This window comes from Asterias rubens, chromosome 17, assembly GCF_902459465.1.
Source record: "Asterias rubens chromosome 17, eAstRub1.3, whole genome shotgun sequence".
Classification (NCBI taxonomy): domain Eukaryota; kingdom Metazoa; phylum Echinodermata; class Asteroidea; order Forcipulatida; family Asteriidae; genus Asterias; species Asterias rubens.
Genome location: NC_047078.1, coordinates 8,748,550 through 8,769,339, shown reverse-complemented (window position 1 = coordinate 8,769,339; position 20,790 = coordinate 8,748,550). Strand labels below are relative to the sequence as shown.

Below are 20,790 nucleotides of genomic sequence, written 5' to 3'. Positions count from 1 at the left end.
ATAATGATGAGAAATATTGACAATATGAAATACCCAGCTTGAACGTTGGACAAGAGGGTTAGTTTATTTCTTGCTACACCATTGCATGGAATATTTCTAACTATAGTGGACTGGAAAGTCGATGCAGAAGTAGTATTATTTCGTTGTGGAGTGAAGTTTATGAAAACGCAACATCATGTCATCGTCTTTAAGTCGTAGGGAAAGTTTCGCCATTTTGGATCTACCATCGAATGCTAGTCAAGGTAAGACTATCTGTTGGCATGATGTAGGCTACTTGTTTTACGTATTAGAAATATAGTGCTGTATATTTAAAGACACTGGACACTGTTGGTAACTGTCAAAGACCCTTCTCACTTGGTGTATCTCAACGTATGCATAAAATAACAAACCTGTGAAAATGTGAGCTCAATTGGTCATCTAAGTTGCGAGATAATTAAGAAAGAAAAACACCCTTGTCACACGAAGTTGTGTGCTTTCAGATGCTTGATTTCGAAACATCAAAATCGAATTCTGAGGTCGCGATATCGAATTCGTAGAAAAATTACTTCTTTTTCGAAAACTACGTTACTTCAGAGGGAGCTGTTTCTCACAATGTTTTATACTATCAAAAGCTGTCCAATACTCGTTACCAAGTAAGGTTTTATGCAAATAGTTATTTTGAGTGATTACCAATAGAGTCCAGTGCCTTCAATCTGTCTAGCCGTTCCAAAACAAAGATCAATAAACAACACTTAAGCAAACAAAGTAGCACAGGTTATTTTTATCAATGGAATGTCAATATCAGAACCGTCGTGTCAAAAATGCACAGTAGTTGCAGACACAGTGCACGTGAAGTCAGATTTATGAAAGAGCTTTAAAGTCATAATACCCTAAACATTTAAGAGTAAGGGGTGCCTCACGACGGCGGTGTCCAGGGAATTTTGTCCGCCGGAGCGTGTGCTTCTTCCCATGGAAAATTGACATGGACTGGAGGAGGATTCAAAAGAGGGGCTATCGGAAGTAAACTAGTTTATTCACAGCTCGCCGTACCGGGGGGGGGGGGGGGGGGGCAGCATAATCTCCCACCACAGAGGTCTTTATGCAATTGTCAAGCTTCCGATGAAACCTTTTGAAACAAATTGTTAATATGGATAGAACCATGATTATGTAATAATTGTAAATTTTTGCGTAAGAGTTGTAAATTGTTGCGTAATATTTGTACATTTTTACGGAGGCGTATTGCCGCCGCATGAATATTTTTCTCTCTCTTATTGTGTACATACACGATAACTTATCATGTACGTACACGATAAATCCAAACTGTTCGTGTACGTACACGATAAGTCCACAAAATTATTGTGTACAAACAGGATAAGTCCAAACTTATTGTGTACAAACAAGATAAGTCCAAACTTATTGTGTACAAACAGGATAACTTATTATGTACGTACACGATAAGTCCAAACTTATTGTGTACAAACAGGATAAGTCCAAACTTATTGTGTACAAACAGGATAAGTTCAAACATATTGTGTACAACAAACAGGATAACTTATTATGTACGTACATGATAATTTATCGTGTACGTACATAATAATTTATTGTGTACGTACATATTAATTTATCGTGTACGTACACCATAATTTATTGAGTACGTACATGATAATAAAGTCAACATATACATAAAATAACAAAACCTGTGGAAATTTTAGCTCAATCGGTTGTCAAAGTTGTGATATAATAATATTGTGTACGTACACAATAAGTCCACAAACTTATTGTGTACAAACACAATAAGTCCAAACTTATTGTGTACCAACAGGACAAGTCCAAACTTATTGTGTACAAACAGGATAAGTTCAAACTTATTGTGTACAAACAGTATAACTTATAATGTACATACATGATAATTTATTGTGTACGTACATAATAATTTATCGTGTGCGTACATGATAATGTATCGTGTACGTACATGATAATTTATCGTGTACGTACATGATAATTTATCGTGTACGTACATAATAATTTATCATGTACGTACACCATATTTATCGAGTACGTACACAATAAATTATCATGTACATACACGATAAATTATCATGTACGTACACGATCAGTTTTTAGACTTATCGTGTACATACACGGTAATTTTTGACTTATCGTGTGCGTACATAATAAGTTTTAGTGTACATACAAGATAAGAGAGGGAAAAAATGTATCTATGTGGCGGCAATACCCTTCCGTACAATGTTTGCTTAATAACTGTAAATTTTGCAGATGAAATTCGACAGGCCTACCGGACGAAGGCTATGGACAACCATCCGGATAAAAACCCGGACGATCCGCTAGCAACACAGCGGTTCCAGCGGATCAGTCAGGCATATCGTGTACTAGCTGAAGGTAAACAGGATCAATACGAATCAATCATTTAATCATAGTTTCGGAACATCAAATTCAAACAATCCGGGTATCTCACCGTGGTCCTTTGAGTTAGGTTGTTAAATGTTTTGTTTATTTGTTTGTTGCTTTGTTTTGCTGTGATTTGTCCCGTTTTGTATTTGTTGGGAACTTCAAAACAAGCCATATTGGTTTGCTCCGTACCCATTACATCATAGTTTTTGTTCGTTTCATTTTTATTAAATATTTGCTTGACATGTTCTTCAATGTTATTGACTTTAGTAACATTTAATTTGTTTATCATTCTCTTTTTTCACCAATATGGAAATACAATTTAATTTAATAGAGTACAGGGGTGGATTTTACAAAGAGTCATATCTCGAGATAGGCTGAGTTACCGTTTTGAGGTTCAAACCATAATAGCAAGCTAAATGATGGTTTCATAATGACTAGAATGAATATTTTCGTCTAGTGACTGAATACAAATTTCTAAATTTTAGCAATATTTAAATCATAACAAAAAAATGTTTGTATTAGAGTCTACAGATTGGCTGTTGCCAGCTTGGTGTTTATACGCCTTTTTCGAAGTTTGCCGAGTTGCCTTGATGGGAAGATTATCCAAAGAAATACTTCAAAAGCTTTAAACTGCGCATGCTTATCTCCGACTTTTGTTTAGCCAACTAATGGGCTAAAATAACTTTTGAGGAAAAACATCATCTTGCTGGACGAGAAATACTCTGAATATTTTGGTTATTGTTTTTCAGGTACTAACAGGTACGATGAGGACAGTGATGGTGAAAGTGATGAGGAATACGGCGGCGGATTAGGCTACATGTTTTTTTTCAGGGTAAGATAAACAGTTTTCAAGAGAGGGCGCCCTCAGTTTAACCAATAGACCTTTTCCGCAAAAAAATAAAATAATAATAAAATAAAATAAAATAATAAACACATTTATATAGCGCCAAGTCCATTAAAAATGCTCCCAGGCGATTTAAAAGAATTCAAACTTCCATTTTAGCCACAAAACCTAAATAATTTAAAGCGTTAAAATTAAGATCCACACAATATGATCATAAAGCAATAAAGATACATGTAAACAGATGAATATATAATCAACCAAACACATTAAGTAAAAGCCACCGAAAATATGTTGATACAGACAAATTATCCTAAGATTCACAAAAAAACATGGTCGTTATAGGACCACAACTTTAAAAACCACAACAATAATGGGTGCGTTCGTTTAGCTCCACTGGGTCGACCCCGGTGCGTGGCGTTTTTTTTTTTTTACCAGGACGAACGTGGGTAATTATCTGCACACACTCGTCCTGGGAAAAAAACCGCCACAAACCGGGGTCGACACAGGGAAGCTAAACGAACGCACCCATTGATATTACCCATTGCGTAACTGCTAACTGTTGAGTGAGGAGCATGACGGTATTGCTATAATGGATCAAGTTTGATCGCTAGCTTGACCAGCATGCACCTTAGTCAATGCTAACGCGCGTTGCGATAAAGTTTATGCTTTCCCGAGGCTTCCAGTTAATGATTATTTATAAAAATGCAATTATGTTATGGTTATGAACAGAATGTCCTTCAATTCAAAGTAATATTTCTTTTAAACTAGCGCCGCCTATGAACTAATGGATAAATTAAGTTTAAACTAAAAAGAAAAGAAAAAAAGAATATATATATTTCTGAAACAGAAACTATAATTTGCTATAATTTTCCCGCCTCTTTCTGGATCCTTCCCTTAATCCCTTTACCATTTCCCCCCTATAAATGGATATGTGTTTGTTTGTTCTTGTTGTATGCCTCTAAAGAAGGTCCGGTTTGGATCGAAAGCTAAGGCCATCTGCCCTACTCATTATATATATATAGCAACACTCTTCCATTAGCACATATATAATGTCATCCATTCAAGCCAAATGGGTTTTAGATAGCCCTCCGCTCAATATTTTCTTCGAAGCCAATGTTGTATGACTTGATGTTTAATTGCGTAGAAATAAACAAACAAGCGAACAATCAAACTTATGCTCAAATATCAGTTTGGGGGTCAGCGACTCCAAGCTCGTCTGCCAAGGATTGGGTGGTAGCCATAATTCATATTTAAAACAAAAATAAAAACAACTACCAAAGTACTTTAAACGATTAGCCAGGACATTGTACATCATTTGAACTGGCATTAAACCTTATTTTTCTAGATGTTTGCAGATATACTAAGAAGGGAAGAAGAAGCCAGGAGGATGAGACATCGTAAGTACTCAACTAAAATCAAAAACAATATGGCAACTTCAAATGTAATCTAAGCCTAGCCTATTTATGCAAATATCTTTGCAACGACGAGTTAGTCAAGATTTCATTGAATATTCATGATTTTGTGTTACATTTAGATTACGCCAGAGTTGTGGCGACGACTTCGAATGGAATCTAAGCCCGACAATCAATACAAATATCTTGGCAACGACGAGTTCGTTGATACTTCATTGAAAATTACATATTCATGATGTTTCGTTACGTCAGAGTGTTTGTTGCGCATTGGTGGATGTGATAGGGTAGTGTAATTGGGGCGGGGCTTAGTTATTTATGTTGAGCAATGACGAGTTGGTTGATACTTCATAGAATATACATGATTTTGTGTTACATTTTGATTACGCCAGAGTTGTGGTGACGACTCCCAAGGCAATCTAAGCCCGACAATCAATGGAAATATCTTGGCCACGACGAGTTCGTTGATACTTCATTGAATATGTTTCGTTACGTCAGAGTGTAATTGTTGCGCATTGGTGGATGTGATATGGTAGTGTAATTGGGGCGGGGCTTAGTTATTTATGTTGAGCAATGACGAGTTGGTTGATACTTCATAGAATATACATGATTTTGTGTTACATTTGAATATATTAGTGGTGGTTGCGAACAAGCGGTTGTGATTGGGTAGTGTATTGGGGCGGGGCTTAGTAACCCTTTTTTTTAGCAATGACGAGTTGATTTATTAATACCTCATATAATATTAATGCTTTTGTGTTACATTTGGAAACGTCAGAGTAGTGGTTGTGATTGGGTAGCGCTTGGTGCGGGGCTTTGTAGATTAAAGTATCAAGAAAGGAATTGTTTTAGTTCGTTGTCATAAATGATCGCTCTAGCTAATTTTTACAAAAGCAAAATGGAAACTTGCCAATATGATCTCGATGGACATAACAGACCAATAGAATACAGTGCTGTGATCAAAAGTAAATCCTTTTCTAGACTTTTTATGAAACAATAATATTTTTGTCTTTAAATAACAGAATCCTTGGAGGAAATCTTGTTGGAAGAGTTGTTTGGACGGCAGTTCTACGACCCTTGGCAGGTAGACATACATGTTAATATATTACATTATTAAAAGTTGGATCACGTAGAACGGAAGGGAACCAATGTGTGGTGAAGAGGTTTTCAACTAGTGGTTCAAACCCGCCGAGGCCTGGTTCTTGATAATTTTACCGATACGAAGTTGAAAACCGATTCAACACACTTTGATTCCCCTTCATAAATACATTTTCGGTCAAAAAATATCAATTTCTTTGGTCAAAAAGTAAAATAAATGAACAAAATTATAATGTTTAAATGATTTCTTTGAATACAACACAACACAACACCCCTCCAGCTATGAAATGGTAAGGCCCTCCGCCGCCATCGGGTAAACAACTCCTTATAAGGAGATTGCTGTGCGCGTCGCGCGTATCGCGTGATGTGGCACAACTGTCCTGGCCGTTGCTCTCGACCAATATGAATGAAGAAACTGTCTTATAAGCACAGGTGCAAGCTCGCGTGTCACGCCCATGTTTCAACACTTTTTACTGGTCATTATCAAAGGTTTAAAACCCCCACGTGACGCGCTCTCCACCAATAGGAATAGCGAAACTGTCTTAGGTATTTATGAATATAGTATTGGGGGACTTTGGGACACTAGAAGGGAGCAAGAACAGAAACATCAGAATTTTACCTGGTAAGTCTGCTGCCACCTAGCGTTCTAAAGTCAAAAGGTGTGTTATTTGTTTTAAATGTAGCAACCGCCTCATCGACGACGTGAGACATGGAGTCCACCACGCCGGACCACACAGCCAACATGGGGGAGGCCTTCCTCACAAAGTAGCAGGACTTCTGAACACAGTAGCAGGACTTCCCAACCAACTGGAAGAACTTCGCAACAAACGTGGCGGACTTCCCAACAAACTGGAAGAACTTCCCAACAAACCCGGGGAAGGACCTCCAAACCAACCTCTGGATGGCCTACCCAAACAAATGGACGAACTTCCCAACAAGACAGCTGTAAGAGTTCCCAACAAAAAACACAGAGGTCTACACCACTAACCAGGAAAAACAAATCACGAGCAGGCAAGGAGAATGAAACCCCGCAGGGGAACGACAAAGGCAGACACTCTTCCGCTGAGAACACATACACACCGTTCAAAAACCCACAGGTACGCATAAATAAATCGGCCTAAATGTTACTTTTAATACATTTATTAGCTGTAAAGGGTCTATGCACTTTTTGTAGGACAAAAAACACAATGTCCACAGATTTACATTAAACATACACAGTTTGAAGATAATGATAGTAGAAAGCTTCCCGAAAATATTACTTGCCGAGATGCGGTAGTTGTTGAGAAATGAGTAAATTAAACAATGTCATGAAAATAATTTTCGTCTCAGTGATCATGAGACCAAAATTATTTTAGCATGTATAAACTACAGCACCTCAGCAAGTAATATTTTCAGGGAAGCTTTCTAACATCATTATCTTCAAACAGTGTAAGTTTAATGTAAATCTGTGGACCTTGTGTTTTGAGTTACAAAAAAGTATAACAGTCTCGATGATTACAAAGTTCGAATCTAGTTCTCGAATGCAAGATTATGCCTAAGATTTGTTTTCTTCACAGGACTTGAGAAAGTATCAAGTAAACTGGGTTGTACTAAAACCTGCAACAACGTGACCAAAGAATATTGGTTCCTTTTTGTCGCAACTCTTTGAAAAGGCTGGAAGTAATCTTATCACAATTTTCAATTATGTAACAGGAAAAAGACTGTCAAGATTCTGACGACGAGGGCAGCAAACACAAACCGTCTTCAGAGTCACCCAGTGAGGATTGTGCCCATACAGAGCCAAGTTACCCAGTGGGTGGCGACCCAGAATGGGATCAAACAACTGACCCTTCTGAGAGTGAAGTGAGCACAGCAGGATCAGAAACTAACTCCAATCAGAATCAGAGATCTACAAGCTCCTTCAAACACAGAACTACATTTGAAACATATAAGGTCAGTTTCTGTCCAAAATTTAACTCTCCCACATAAACTAGCTCTTGTTCACCATACTCTGTAGTGGCAAGAACAAGTCACATCACCTTTTCTTGCTGATAGAGCCTTCTCTGTTTATGAACCCAAACTCTGGAACAAACTTCCACAACATCCTTCAACACAATCGCGGCTCTTCTGAAAGCCCACTTGTTTCAGGAGGCCGCCTACAATCAATGACCTTTTTTCTTCTTCTGTTCCTCATCGCCTTTGAGCAAACCTAGGCGCTATACAAATTATTTATTTATGATTGATTGATTAGAACGATCAATCAAAATCAGGGACAAATTCCATAAACCCTGCACTAAAAAATTGCTACGCACTGAAGTGTTGCTTAGCAGAAACTGTTTATCAGCCACAATTACATAAAAGTGTCAATGTGTGACTTGTGCCCCATTCAATATTTGCTTATCATCAATTTGAGCAGTCCTTTCTGCTTATAACAGCTTTATGCAACTGTGCCCCGGAGCCCAATTTTACTTTAGCTACTAAAGCACAGATGTCGTTAAATACAACAAAAATATGCTTACCAGAATAAGGTTAGCAGCCAAAATATCATGCCACTGTACAATTTGTCAGTTGTATCATGCTCATTTCTTTTAAAGCGGAAAAGCAATATTTTCTGTTTGAGCAGCTCAATGACTTTGAGCTTTCAAGCCACAAAGAGTTCGACAAATTCTCTGTTTGTTCTTTCTGGAAATCATTAGCTTTCTGTTTTTATCTATTGTTTATTTACAGCCGAAGAAGTTGTCAAAGAGACAGTTATTGGCCCAGCATAAGAGACGAGCAAGAGAGGCAGCGGAAATAGGACAAGAAGTCCGCAAGAAAACAGAACTGATCTCAAACGACCAGAAATCAAGCTGAGACCGAAATCACACTAAGAATGTAATAGTACAAATAAAATGAAGTTTATAAATATCTCAAATAACAAAGTCATACATCCCCCCAAAAAACCAAACAATTAATACCCAGAACAAAGTAGCAATAGCCAAATATTGATAAACACATTGATCTTATACAAATCCTGCGATATTATTATTTGGGTTTTATGAAAAAAGGGTTTAAGAGGAAAAAAATCAAACATTAAAAGTTAGGGTATAAGGTATACTTTAATTACCGTAAGTTCATAAGGCGACCTCTATCGGTTAACATGATTGCCATCTCCTTACCAAATTGTTTTCACATCTATAAAAAAAAACTAGACTCGTATCCTGTCTTTATCCGCAAGAATACAGGCAGGTACTTGCAGGGTCGACCCAGGGAAGCTAATCGAACGCGCTCAATGATTGCTGTGACTGCTGCCAGTTTACCTGCAGTATTTTGTGTGAATCGATTTAGAGTTTTAAAGATAATTTTTTTTTATATTGATAATCTATTTCTCTGTTGTTTTGTACTAATTCTTATCACCAGAACAGCTTGTATGTTTCTCACAACAATCAAATAGTTTGTTTATCTAAGTAAAAAAGGAGTAAATGGTTAATTTTATTTATCAAAGTACGACACCTGTTTTATTATGTTTTAATAATTTAGTATGTTATTTTCAAATTTATTTTAGAACCTATTGCAGAAAATATTTCAGCTTAGTTCTTTTGATTTTAGAGTGTTGTTTCAGTCGCAAACTTAATTACTGGTTTTAAAACTTGAGAGTTCTCAGCTTATTTAATCGATTATAATTTTCATGGTAATTTTAACATATTTTAGTTATATTATATTTTATTGACCAAACCAACAGCGGACGAGCCGCCAATTACAGGGAAGGATAAAAAACAATTAGAAATATTCATATAGCCTATATAAAAACAATCTGATATGTACAAAGTTAACAATTAAAATAGAATCATCTTATAGGAAAGAAAATTAATATATAAGAAAAGTAGAACCAAAAAGTGATTTTTTTTTGTAAAAACTAACAGTTTTGTTTAAAGGCAGTGGACACTATTGGTAATTACTCAAAATAATTATTAGCATAAAGTTTTACTTGGTAATGAGTAATGGGGAGAGGTTGCTGATGGTAAAAAACATTGTGAGAAACGGCTCCCTCTGAAGGGACATAGTTTTCGAGACAGAAGTATTTTTCCACGAATTTGATTTCGAGACCTCATACTTAGAATTTGAGTAACCATCTATTAAAGCACACAACTTCGTGTGACAAGGGTGTTGTTTTCTTTCATTATTATCTCACAACTTCGACGACCGATTAAGCTCAAATTTTCACAGGTTTGTTATTTTATGTATATGTTGAGATACACCAAGTGAGAAGACTGGTCTTTGACAATTACCAATAGTGTCCACTGTCTTTAAATTATGATTTGAATCTATGCATGGTGGGAGTATAATCAGATGATGTTTGCGGTAGCACTATGTGTAATTCTATTTTGAGGTTGGTTCTGAAAATAACTGGTGGTTTCGATCAGTATGCTCTGATCGTCTTCGTTGCTTTAACTGACAATTTAAACCCATAACTTAATGAAAACTGGTAATACATAAGAAAGTGAACGGCTGAATGGTGTGCCATTTTGCTATGATTGTAATTTTTATGGACGTAAGCTTCAATATGAACTGACGCGTTTTGTAAATATATATTCATAATAATTTACTGGGATTGAAATAAAGACGGAGAAAACAACACCCGAGAACGTTTGAAACTCAATTTATACTTTTAAGTTCTGTGTTTGATAAATTTATTGAACATTTGCCCCTCCATCAGTGTAGTAACTTAGGCAGTAACTCGAAATTCACGAACAATGTTACCAAATAATCGGTAGTAGGGCCGTGTCCGAAACGACGACTTCGGCTACAGCTACGTCTAGATCAGCGCGTCTACCAGTGTTGAAGAATAGGCAGACGCGCGCGATCTAGCCGTAGCTGTAGCCGAAGTCGCCGTTTCGGACACGGCCTAGTTTACTGCACGTTCAAAGGTTTTCAACTTTTGGTGGTCTCAAAAGCTGAAACATGTTTTGTGTGTATCTTTTACCCAACATCGTTAACTTAAAGGTGTTTTTGTATGACAAATCTGCAATTACAAAAAGTGTTCAATTTTGCATAATATGTCACGGCAAGTCTAATCTTTCTGACCTACATAAAATATAAACTAGGGGGAAGAGTTGCCTGTTTGTTTTTGGTTAGTCTTAATTTGTGAGCAAGTCTATGAATCAGGATCGTTTTGATCCAGGTGTTTGTGTGATACAGATATTCGTGTTGCGATATCGGCAACTACGTTAAAGACAAATGTCAAAGACCAGTCTTCTCACTTGGTGAACATATACATAAAATAACAAACCAGTGTGAAATTTGAGCTCAATCGGTGGTCGAAGTTGCGAGATAATAATGAAAGAAAAAACACCCTTGTCACACGAAGTTGTGTGCTTTTAGATGGTTGATTTCGAGACCTCAAATTCTAAACTTGAGGTCTCGAAATCAAATTCGAAACGGCTCCCTCTGAAGTTACATAGTTTTCGAGAAAGAAGTATTTTTCCACGAATTTGATTTCGAGACCTCAAATGCTAAACTTGAGGTCTCAAAACCAAATTCGTGGAAAAATACTTCTTTCTCGAAAACTATGTCACTTCAGAGGGAGCCGTTTCTCACAATGTTTTATACCATCAACCTCTCCCCATTACTCACTACCAAGTAAAGTTTTATGTTAATAATTATTTTGAGCAATTACCAATAGTGTCCACTGCCTTTAAATATGATATGAACGTAGGCAATCAAGACTAGTTTTTTTTGTAAGCGTTCAAATTAGACTTTTTTGAGAAGTAAGTGTTATAAAAGCTTTGGTTATAATGTACAAGTGGATAAACGTAATACTTACGAACATGATAGCGAACTTACCACACATGGTTTCAAGTGCCTCCGTGTGCATGAACCAACCAACAAGATGCACAACATTCAAACAGCACTAGCTTCAAGCATAAATTCAGCACCTAGCCTCAGCAGAATGAAAATATCCTCCATGCTCGCAATCAGAGCAAAATTCCCGCCAAGATTGTGAGCCCAACAACGTGCGGTCCAGTCCAATACAGCTATAATTCAACCATGCACAGCAGCAGCTTTGCAATGCCACACCAACAGGTTAAAATGTCCGCCATGCATGGACAAGAGATCAACGCACACTCCAATGAACATCACCAGATGCAATAGGAATGCTGACATAAAACAGTTAGTAGAATAGTTTCGCGTTGGGGCATTTTCTGTTGGGATATTTTCTATTGGGGTATTTTATGTTGAAACATTTTCTGTTTAGGCATTTTCTATTCGGTGTTTCGATACAAATAATGAGAGAAGTCTATGAAAATTCTTTGACATTAATAATATTTTACTCATTAGATAAATAGTAGGCTTATATTAGTGTTATAGAATATCATAAACCTGTGATGGGCTTATTTTCTGGAACACATGACAACTACGGTAACAGCTGGATCGCTGCGTCATCATGCGTCATCACACCTAGCAACAATCGTAACCATATTCGCCATTTTGAAAGCGGCTTAACTTTAATATTGCTTACACAGCGCCCCACCGGCCAAAAGATGGAGTGTAGTGTATTGTCTCAAAAAAATGTTACATTAGTTGGGTATTACTCTCAGCAGTGACTTCGAGAAATCAATACAATCTTGTACAGCAAAAATAGTAGCAACTATTAATACTTCCAAATGTGAGAGGATTTTGCAAATATTTGACTCGACAGTCCCTGGATATTACTAGGACTGTGCAGTGATATTATGAAATGTATTGCAACAAAATAATAATATTAATAGTAAACCTATTAATATTTCGAATTGTCAGAGGATTATGCAAATATTTGATCAGCATTATAATATAATTGGAGATTTTGGAAGCTAGATGCAGCAGACTAACCAGGTAAATGACCATTGTCTTTTCTAGTTCTGAGCATGCGCACATTACCGAGAACAATGGATTCACCATGTGAGTATGCTGCCACCTAGCGTCCTAAAATTGTCAGCATCGTTGGTGGTGATTTTTGTTCTCGTAAACTATGGGCAGTGTTCATGAATCTCCTCGCTGTGGCACCCCTCGAAACAGCATTCCTCAATCAAGCCCTGGACCACTCCACGACCCAAGAACCTACTCGCCTCATTCTTCCCCACGAACGCATCTAAGCAAAATATCAATAAATCAAACCAGTATATAAAATTACCATTTATGAATTCTGATTGTGTGGCCAAGGACTCTCAGAAAAGCGAACTATACCAGAACCCAGTTGAGAGAGAAGACAAGAAAGGAAGTTCCAGTTTTAGATGCGGGAGGAAAACCCCAGAAAATTGTTCCAGGGAAAACCCACGCAGTCAAGTAGGGACTGAAAACCAAACCGAACTGGGGTTACAGAGGTGGAAGGCGGGGAAAGATATCACTACGCCAACCCGCGAAGTGTGATACATTTCGACCCGCGTGGTCACCCTGCACTTACACCGACCCAAAAACTACCCCCACTCACACGAGATTATATCAAAGCCCAGGTCGAAGGATTTCTTTTTACCAAATCAGCTTGACTCGGTAGCTGCAGGCGATCGTTTCTTTATTTGTAAATAAATACATTTGTAAAAAAAAAACGGTTGTTCAACCCGGATTAGTTATTTTGACCCCAGCTGCTAACCCTGTTTGTGTAATTGGCAGTCGATGTTATGATGATGTTAACTTTTTGTATACATATGTTCAACCCGGGTCAGTTATTTTGGCCCCAGCTGCTAACCCTGTTTGTGCAAATGGCAACCCATGTTATAATGGTGTTGAGTTTGTGTAGACACATGTTAAACATTGGCTACTAATTTTTGGATATTGGCTACTAAGTTCGGGATGCTATAGGTGATTAACTTAGTGGGAGTTTACCTTTAGTACATTGTATAATGTTAATCTATTGACACAATTCACCTGACGCCATCATCCGAATAATCTTGGATGTGCCATTTTGGTGGTCAATGTCACTGTGCGTTATTCAGTGAAGTGCGCATTTTAGGCGAGGCGGAGTTAACACGTAAACATATTGACCACCAAAATGGTGAGTGTGGCACAGTTGCCGCCTTGTGACGTGCGTACAATGGGTCAAAAGACATTTTATCAAGCTACCTCCATCTTGGTCTAAACCTTGTATCGAATAACAACAATGAATGCTAATAATCATTTTGCAAATATGAACCAGACTATTTTGTTCTTCCAGCCTCGGTTTGGTAAACATTGATATCAATTCAAGATGGCTGCATCATGATAAAGGTCTATAGTCTGGTATCAAAACTGAACACCCACCTTGGTGTCCAGGTGATACTGTAGGTGGAAGTGGTCCACCAGTTGGTGTAGGTTGAACTGGAGCATGAGTGTGGTTAGGGTCGCAAATCACTTCCCTCTGCTGTTCCAGTGCATCATCGCAATAAAAATGCGTCTCATCCCACCTTGATTGGTGACCACGCCTACCCAATCTAAATTAAGTGCAGATTTTAATGAGGTTTTAAAGGTGATTTTCAGCAACTGGTTATCGATTTAAACGTTGATTGTACTGTTAATTTATTTTATTTTTTAAATTAAAATTCATTTATTTTATTTTATTCAGCACTCTAACAGTGCAAGCGCCAATAACAGGATGGTTAAAAATACAACATTTACAAAACCATACAATGTAACAATTAATTATAGGAAAACCCCCCCCCAAAAAAAAAAACAGGGCGAAAGGGTAAAGTCTAAAATAATTTGAGTGGCAAGATGGGTAAGGGGGGGTGCTGGAGTACCTGCTTGACTTGGACTTGAAATCAGAGATGGATTGTTGGGAATTGTCAACGGCAGGGTCAGTTTGGGTGATTGAATTAAACCGGAAGGGTTTTTCTGGAAAGTTATCTTTTGATAGAATTCGGGATAAGCAGCTAATTGATGCTTTAATTTTTTTTTTTTTAGACCTGCATTATTTGCTCTAATGTTTTCCTTTTTTCCCCTGCGTTATCACACTGTGACTGTCATTATCAGTCACCGTGTATTTGATAATAAAATTATTATGTCAATGGTATAAACATACATTTCAGAAGGGGGCGGGCAAGCGTTTTAAAGAAGAGTGAAAAAGAGTTTGGCGTCAAAAGACAGACAGAAAAAGAGAAAGATTAAACACATCTCTCTAAAATAACAGCACACCAGATTAAATAAAAACTCATGGGTAGGATCACTGCTCTTATCACAAACATTTTTGCGAATATTTAAGCATAAATAAATCAATGGAATAACTTACATGTTCCTTTTTGCTTCTCTCAACAAGCCATTGTGGTTTGGTGCTCCGGACACTGCAACAAACAAAACAAATACTTTAGACTGGACACTATTGGTAATTGTCAAAGACCTGTCTTCTTACTTGGTGTATTTCAACATAACATAAAATAAAAAACCTGTGAAAATTTTTGCTCAATTTGGTCGTCGAGGTTGCGAGAAAAGAACGGAAGAAAAAACACCTCTGTCACAAGAAGTTGTGTGCTTTCAGATGCCTGATTTCGAGACCTCAAAATCTATTTCTGAGGTCTCGAAAACAAATTCGTCAAAAATGCCATCTTTCTCAAACTACGTTACTTCAGAGGGAGCCGTTCTTCACAATGTTTTATACTACCAACGTGTCCCCATACCAAGTAAGGTTTTATTCTAATAATTATTTTGAGCAATTACACATGTTGTCCAGTGCCTTTAAAACACTAGTGTGACGTTTGGCTTACATAAGTTCTATTTTACAGAATAAAAAGTCATAACCGCAGTCAGATTCTCCTCGTATCCCTCTTTTTCGGCCATATTATCTGAGTGCCACACATTATCTAAATCGAATCAGCATCATGTGATGCATCACAAAAACACCAGTTCATCCTGTTCCTCATCTTTTAGTCTGAATTGTTTTTATACTTTTCTGGTTAAAAACATCTTCAAATCATTGTAAAATTATTTAGCATAACATGTATCATCGAATCATCATTGCTGTTTTTTGTGTACAATGGTTGTTTCATGCTTTATAATAATAACAACAAAAACCCACATTAGAATATATGCTATGATCATCTTCAGGAGAATACTGGGGTCGATTTCACAAAGAGTTAGGACTAGTCCTATTTTAGGACTAGTCCTATTAAAGAGATATCAAAAACGTACAGCTAGTCCTAGGTTAGGACGAGTAACTCGTCCTAACTCGATATAAGACTAGTCCCAACTCTTTGTGAAATCCACCCCTGGACTCTTAAGAGATGTACTCATGGTGATATCCGCAAACCTCGGCTAAATATACTATGTTCAAATCTTACTTATCATTTTGTCAAAAGTAGGAAAAACTTAACATGAAGAAAACTAATTTCAGACTTACCCTGGTAGACCACGACAAGTGCCACAGCTGCAAGGAGTAGAATACGAGTCATATTGAAGGTCGATGTTGACGACAAGGTGATGTCTCGACCGGATATTCAACTACTTTTATATGAACTTTATTTCAATTACTAATGTTAAACATTCACTGACGTCATCTCACACACATGATATTATTCAATCAGCCAATCAGAGCTCTTTAAATTTGAGATTGATATACATTTTGTTAACGCTTGTTTCTATGGGCGGCCAAAAGGGCCAAAAGCTAAATAAAATAAAAACTAACTATATTTTTTAAAACTAACATAAAAAACGAAAATTAAAGAACAATTACAATTAATTAAAGATAAACAATAATACCAATAATAAACAAACGAAATTTATGTGTAAATCGTAAATACAGAGCACAAAAAGTTTAAAATGAACAAAATAATAATAAAATAAAAAACAGCATATTGTTAATTTAGATTATAAAGGGAAAAGATGAACAATTAGTCAAAACTTGAAATAATATGAAAAAATATTAATCCACTAGAAAAAAATATTACACTAAATATAAAAAAAGGTTATAATAAAAACATGTTTGTCCCTTTAAAAATAAATACACGAAATGTTTTTAAATTAACAGTAAAAGAAAACCATCAAAAAAAAATGCGTTAGAAAAAAAACACACTAAATTAAAAAAAATCACTAATAATAAAAGAAATGTTTGTCCCTTAAAATTAATTACACGAAATGTTTTTAAATTAACAAGAAAAAAAAAAACTATCCAAAAAAATCATCCTTAAGAAAAAAAATTCACTAAATAAAAAATAAAGTTAATTATAAAAATTGTTTGCCCTGAAAAATAATTATACGAAATGTTTTTAAATAAAAAATTAAAAAATTATCCTTAAAAAAAATTACACCTCATGAATTTTTTTAATTCTTACCTAAAATCCACCAAGGTAAACTAAAATTGCACAAGCTACGTTAAAAAAACCGAAACAAACATTGAGGGCGTCAAACTAAAGACAAATTTTGTAAAGGACAAATTTTGTAAAGGACAAATTTTGTGAAGGACAAATTTTGTAAAGGAAAAAATATTTCAGAATCAACGAACAAAAGTTTTGACGAACTGACCATAAATGAACATAGAGGGCGCGGATGATGGCGAGTCGCGAATTTTTCTCTTTTATTTTAGTGGGTTTTTTTATAGGCCAAGATTTTCCCATTCGCTGCAAAAAGCGAATTTTTCATCATACATCTGGTCTCAGATGCTGGCCATGCATTTGCAAGACGACTTAAAACTAAAAAGTTCAAAACTATTGGTGTACGTGTATAAGACCATATTGAGCATTGCCATAAGCAGCTGAAAGCTGGCCTACTGCGACTGGTGGCTTACGATCAGGGATAACATGAAAATAAAATAAAGTCAGTGATACAATTTGCTCTGAAAACCAAATGAAGAGAAATTGTGGACTTATGACTGGTGCCCGACTAAATTTGTTGATAGTGAAGAAATTTTGTTAGCAGTATTTTGCTAACAAATGAAGGTGGGCCCTGTTAGTATTCACAGTAAAAGATTTTTTAATTATGGGGGAAGGGAATCTTGAGGGATTTAAAAGTGTCCATAGACCTTTTTTAGATCGTTTTTTGAAACGTAAGTGATGTTGCAAACCTTGAATCGTGAGCCTATCGACTCGGATTGAAAGCGTACCTGTTGATATTGTAGCGTAACTTGGAACCTAAATGTGTCTTGGAATGTAAAGCGTAGCTGCGTGCTTGGAACGTAACCATATCTTTTGGAACGTAAGCATATCTTGGAACGTAAGCGTAGCTGTCTTGGAAAGTAAACATAGCTGCATATGGAATGTAAGCGTAGCTTGACTCGGGCTATGTACACCGTTTTTATATTATAGCGTAACTTGAAGGAAAGTAGCGTATCTTGAAACCTAAGCGTATCTGAGTAGCTGCGTAGCTTGGAACAACCATTGTTATAAGGTTGGAGACTTTTTGTTAAGTTGAAACACATGAGCAACTGTAGATCTGGGCCCACTTTCATGGCTCTGCTTACCGCCGAATTCTGCACTTACGATCTCGATTCCCCGCTTACTTGCAAGCTCCGAATTTCTGCGCTAGCCTTGTAAGCATAGAATGCCTAGTAACGTGGAGTACGCATGCGTAGAAGCAAAAATTCGCCGCTAACCTGTGAAATAGGCTTGCCGTAAGCACAGAATTCCCTGCTTCCGCAAGCGCCGATTCTGTGCTTACAGAAAGCAGAGCCATGAAATTGGGTCCTGGTTGTGTGACATACAATGGGCTTACTTAAGCATAATATTAAAAGCATGAGTGTAGACTTGTACAAGTCCTTCGTAAGTATTATCACAACACCATAGGAACGTAGTCGTAACCATATCTTGTTGAACAACTCATGGGAAATTGCGGATTTTGATTGCTTAGTCGAGTCGCGCCTTCTGCTTTTCAACCCACTTGGTTTATAGTGCGACTAAAGCTACGTACTATGAAAGTGTCGCGATGAAATTCCCCTTGGTTAACTCATGGTTATAACCACTTCTGTCGCTCATGATTACAAGACTACAAAACACAAGACATCAGTGACACAGTCTTTCAATCCTTTCAGCACAAGTTTTACTTAATTGCACCTTCATAGACCCTAAATGCTCAACGTGAAGTGCACATGGGCACAAACCAAAAGCCCCGCTAACCTGTGAAAATGCTTGACAAAAGCAAATAATTTCGTATTTTCCAAAGCGTTGATTCTTTGCTTACGGTGAGCAGCTGCTAACGCGTAGAGTACGAATGCGCACGTGCCGAAATTCCCCACTATATTGTTAACATGCTTGAAAGACATAAGCGCAGAAGAGACCCTTCCCATGAAATATGTAAACTGCACGTAGCGCGTGCGCACTAACGTTTTGATTGGCAAAATGAGGGGAACATCGCGCTGTTTTGTACACGGTTAATGGGTGCGTGACGGAGACGCGATTGCGCATCTGCTTATAGTGCACAACTCTATGGCGTTTGCCAACCAACAGGGTCTGTACGCATGCGTGAATGTAATTAGCATAATATTTCATGGGAAGGGTCCATCATAGATATAGAATTAAAATAACTAGATCGGCCGCGCGTACACATACGCGCCATTGCCTGTGTAGAAAAAGTTTTTGTTCGCTATGGACGCGGTAAAAATTTCACGTTCGAAAGGCGACGCGCAAAAATGAACACGGGAGATAGGCCTTGACGCGCTAAATGTCACGTGCTGACGGCAAAAAGTCACGTGCTGACGGCAACACACAGAAAATGTACACGGGAGATAGGCAATGGCGGCCCCCATGCCAGAACCCGCGTATGTACGCACGGCCGATCTAGTTATTCTATTCTATATCTATGGGGTCCATTCCCTGCTTCCACAAGCGTCGATACGCACAGTAAACAGAGCCATGAAATTGGGGGCTCCAGTGCAGGCTGGGCTGTGTGTACTTTAAAAAAAAAACATTCCTGGGGAATTCCCGAATTTACAAGAGCTTTTCTCACACACATGATCAGCCTTGAAAGCACAGGTTTTTATCAATGATCGTACGATCTTTGGTTTTTATTGCACCACCATACATGGACTGTACATGAATATGTACACCTACCCATGTAAAATAAAAGTTTTTATTTTATTTTAATTATGGCTCCATGAAATCACATGTTTCAACCCATAGAGCTATTCTAATAACATGATAAAAGCTTTAATAATAGGGGAACACTGGCCCGGCGAGTACGATGAATGATGCTGTCTTGCAGCCAATGGGAAAATCTTGGACAAAGTCATTGGGAAAAGAAATTCGCGACTTGCCACAATGTGCGCCCTCTATGTTCATTAATGGTCAGTTCATAAACATTTTTGTTCGTTGATTCTGAAATTTGTCCTTTACAAAATTTGTCCTTTACAAAAAATTTGTCCTTTACACAATTTGTCTTTAGTTTGACGCCCTCAATGTTTGTTTCGTTTTTTTTACGTTGGTGGTTTTTAGGTAAGAATTAAAAAAATATATAAAGAGTAGTTTTTTTTAAGGATAATTAATTTTGTATTTTTTATTTAAAAACATTTCGTGTAATTATTTTTCAGGGCAAACAATTTTTATAATTAACTTTTTTTTTTATTTAGTGAATTTTTGTTCTTATTGATTATTTTTTTGGATAGGTTTTTTCTTGTTAATTTAAAAACATTTCGTGTAATTATTTTTAAGGGACAAACATTTCTTTTATTATTAATGATTTTTTGTAATTTAGTGTCATTTTTTTCTAATGGATTATTTTTTTTTATAGTTTCCTTTTCTGTTAATTTAAAAACATTTCGTGTATTTATTTTTAAAGGGACAAACATGTTTTTATTATAACCTTTTTTTATATTTAATGTAATATTTTTTTCTAGTGGATTAATAGTTTTTCATTTCAAGTTTTGACTAATTGCTCATCTTTTCCCTTTAATCTAAATTAACAATATAATGCTGTTTTTTATTTTATTTTTATTTTATTCATTTTAAACTTTTGGTGCTCTGTATTTACGATCAACACATAAATTTCATTTGTTTATTATTGGTATTATTGGTATTATTGTTTATCTTTAATAAACTGTAATTGTTCTTTAATTTTCGTTTTTTATGTTAGTTTTAAAAAATATAGTTAGTTTTTATTTTATTTAGCTTTTGGCCCTTTTGGCCGCCCATATTGTTTCGCAAGATACTTGCTATGAACATTATC

The 20,790-nt window shown here is 36.6% G+C and overlaps 2 protein-coding genes across 2 annotated transcripts; one reads left to right on the top strand and one right to left on the bottom strand.

Annotated features, from left to right (window-relative positions):
* The first annotated feature begins 28 nt into the window (after window positions 1–28).
* LOC117301394 (chaperone protein DnaJ-like) lies at window positions 29–8,896 on the top strand. The gene is made up of 8 exons (XM_033785354.1): window positions 29–242; window positions 2,257–2,379; window positions 3,141–3,223; window positions 4,581–4,632; window positions 5,664–5,725; window positions 6,423–6,836; window positions 7,432–7,671; window positions 8,446–8,896. The coding sequence occupies exons 1-8, from the start codon at window positions 176–178 to the stop codon at window positions 8,569–8,571; spliced, it is 1,167 nt and encodes a 388-aa protein (XP_033641245.1). The 5' UTR covers window positions 29–175; the 3' UTR covers window positions 8,572–8,896.
* Window positions 8,897–12,004: 3,108 nt separating this feature from the next.
* Window positions 12,005–16,103, bottom strand: LOC117301392. Its single transcript, XM_033785348.1, has 4 exons — window positions 16,040–16,103; window positions 14,936–14,987; window positions 13,972–14,141; window positions 12,005–12,826 (listed from the first exon to the last, which is right to left on the bottom strand). The coding sequence occupies exons 1-4, from the start codon at window positions 16,089–16,091 to the stop codon at window positions 12,705–12,707; spliced, it is 396 nt and encodes a 131-aa protein (XP_033641239.1). The 5' UTR covers window positions 16,092–16,103; the 3' UTR covers window positions 12,005–12,704.
* Window positions 16,104–20,790: the final 4,687 nt, after the last annotated feature.

Bases quoted from the DNA above. Each gene is read 5' to 3' on its own strand.
- LOC117301394 (XM_033785354.1), top strand. From the start codon at position 176: ATGTCATCGTCTTTAAGTCGTAGGGAAAGTTTCGCCATTTTGGATCTA. The intron at 2,380-3,140 runs GTAAACAGGATC...ATTGTTTTTCAG, and splicing joins ATATCGTGTACTAGCTGAAG to GTACTAACAGGTACGATGAG. The intron at 7,672-8,445 runs GTCAGTTTCTGT...GTTTATTTACAG, and splicing joins CTACATTTGAAACATATAAG to CCGAAGAAGTTGTCAAAGAG.
- LOC117301392 (XM_033785348.1), bottom strand. From the start codon at position 16,091: ATGACTCGTATTCTACTCCTTGCAGCTGTGGCACTTGTCGTGGTCTAC. The intron at 14,142-14,935 runs GTAAGTTATTCC...CACTTAATTTAG, and splicing joins AGAGAAGCAAAAAGGAACAT to ATTGGGTAGGCGTGGTCACC. The intron at 12,827-13,971 runs GTGGGTGTTCAG...TATTTTGCTTAG, and splicing joins AGTATCACCTGGACACCAAG to ATGCGTTCGTGGGGAAGAAT.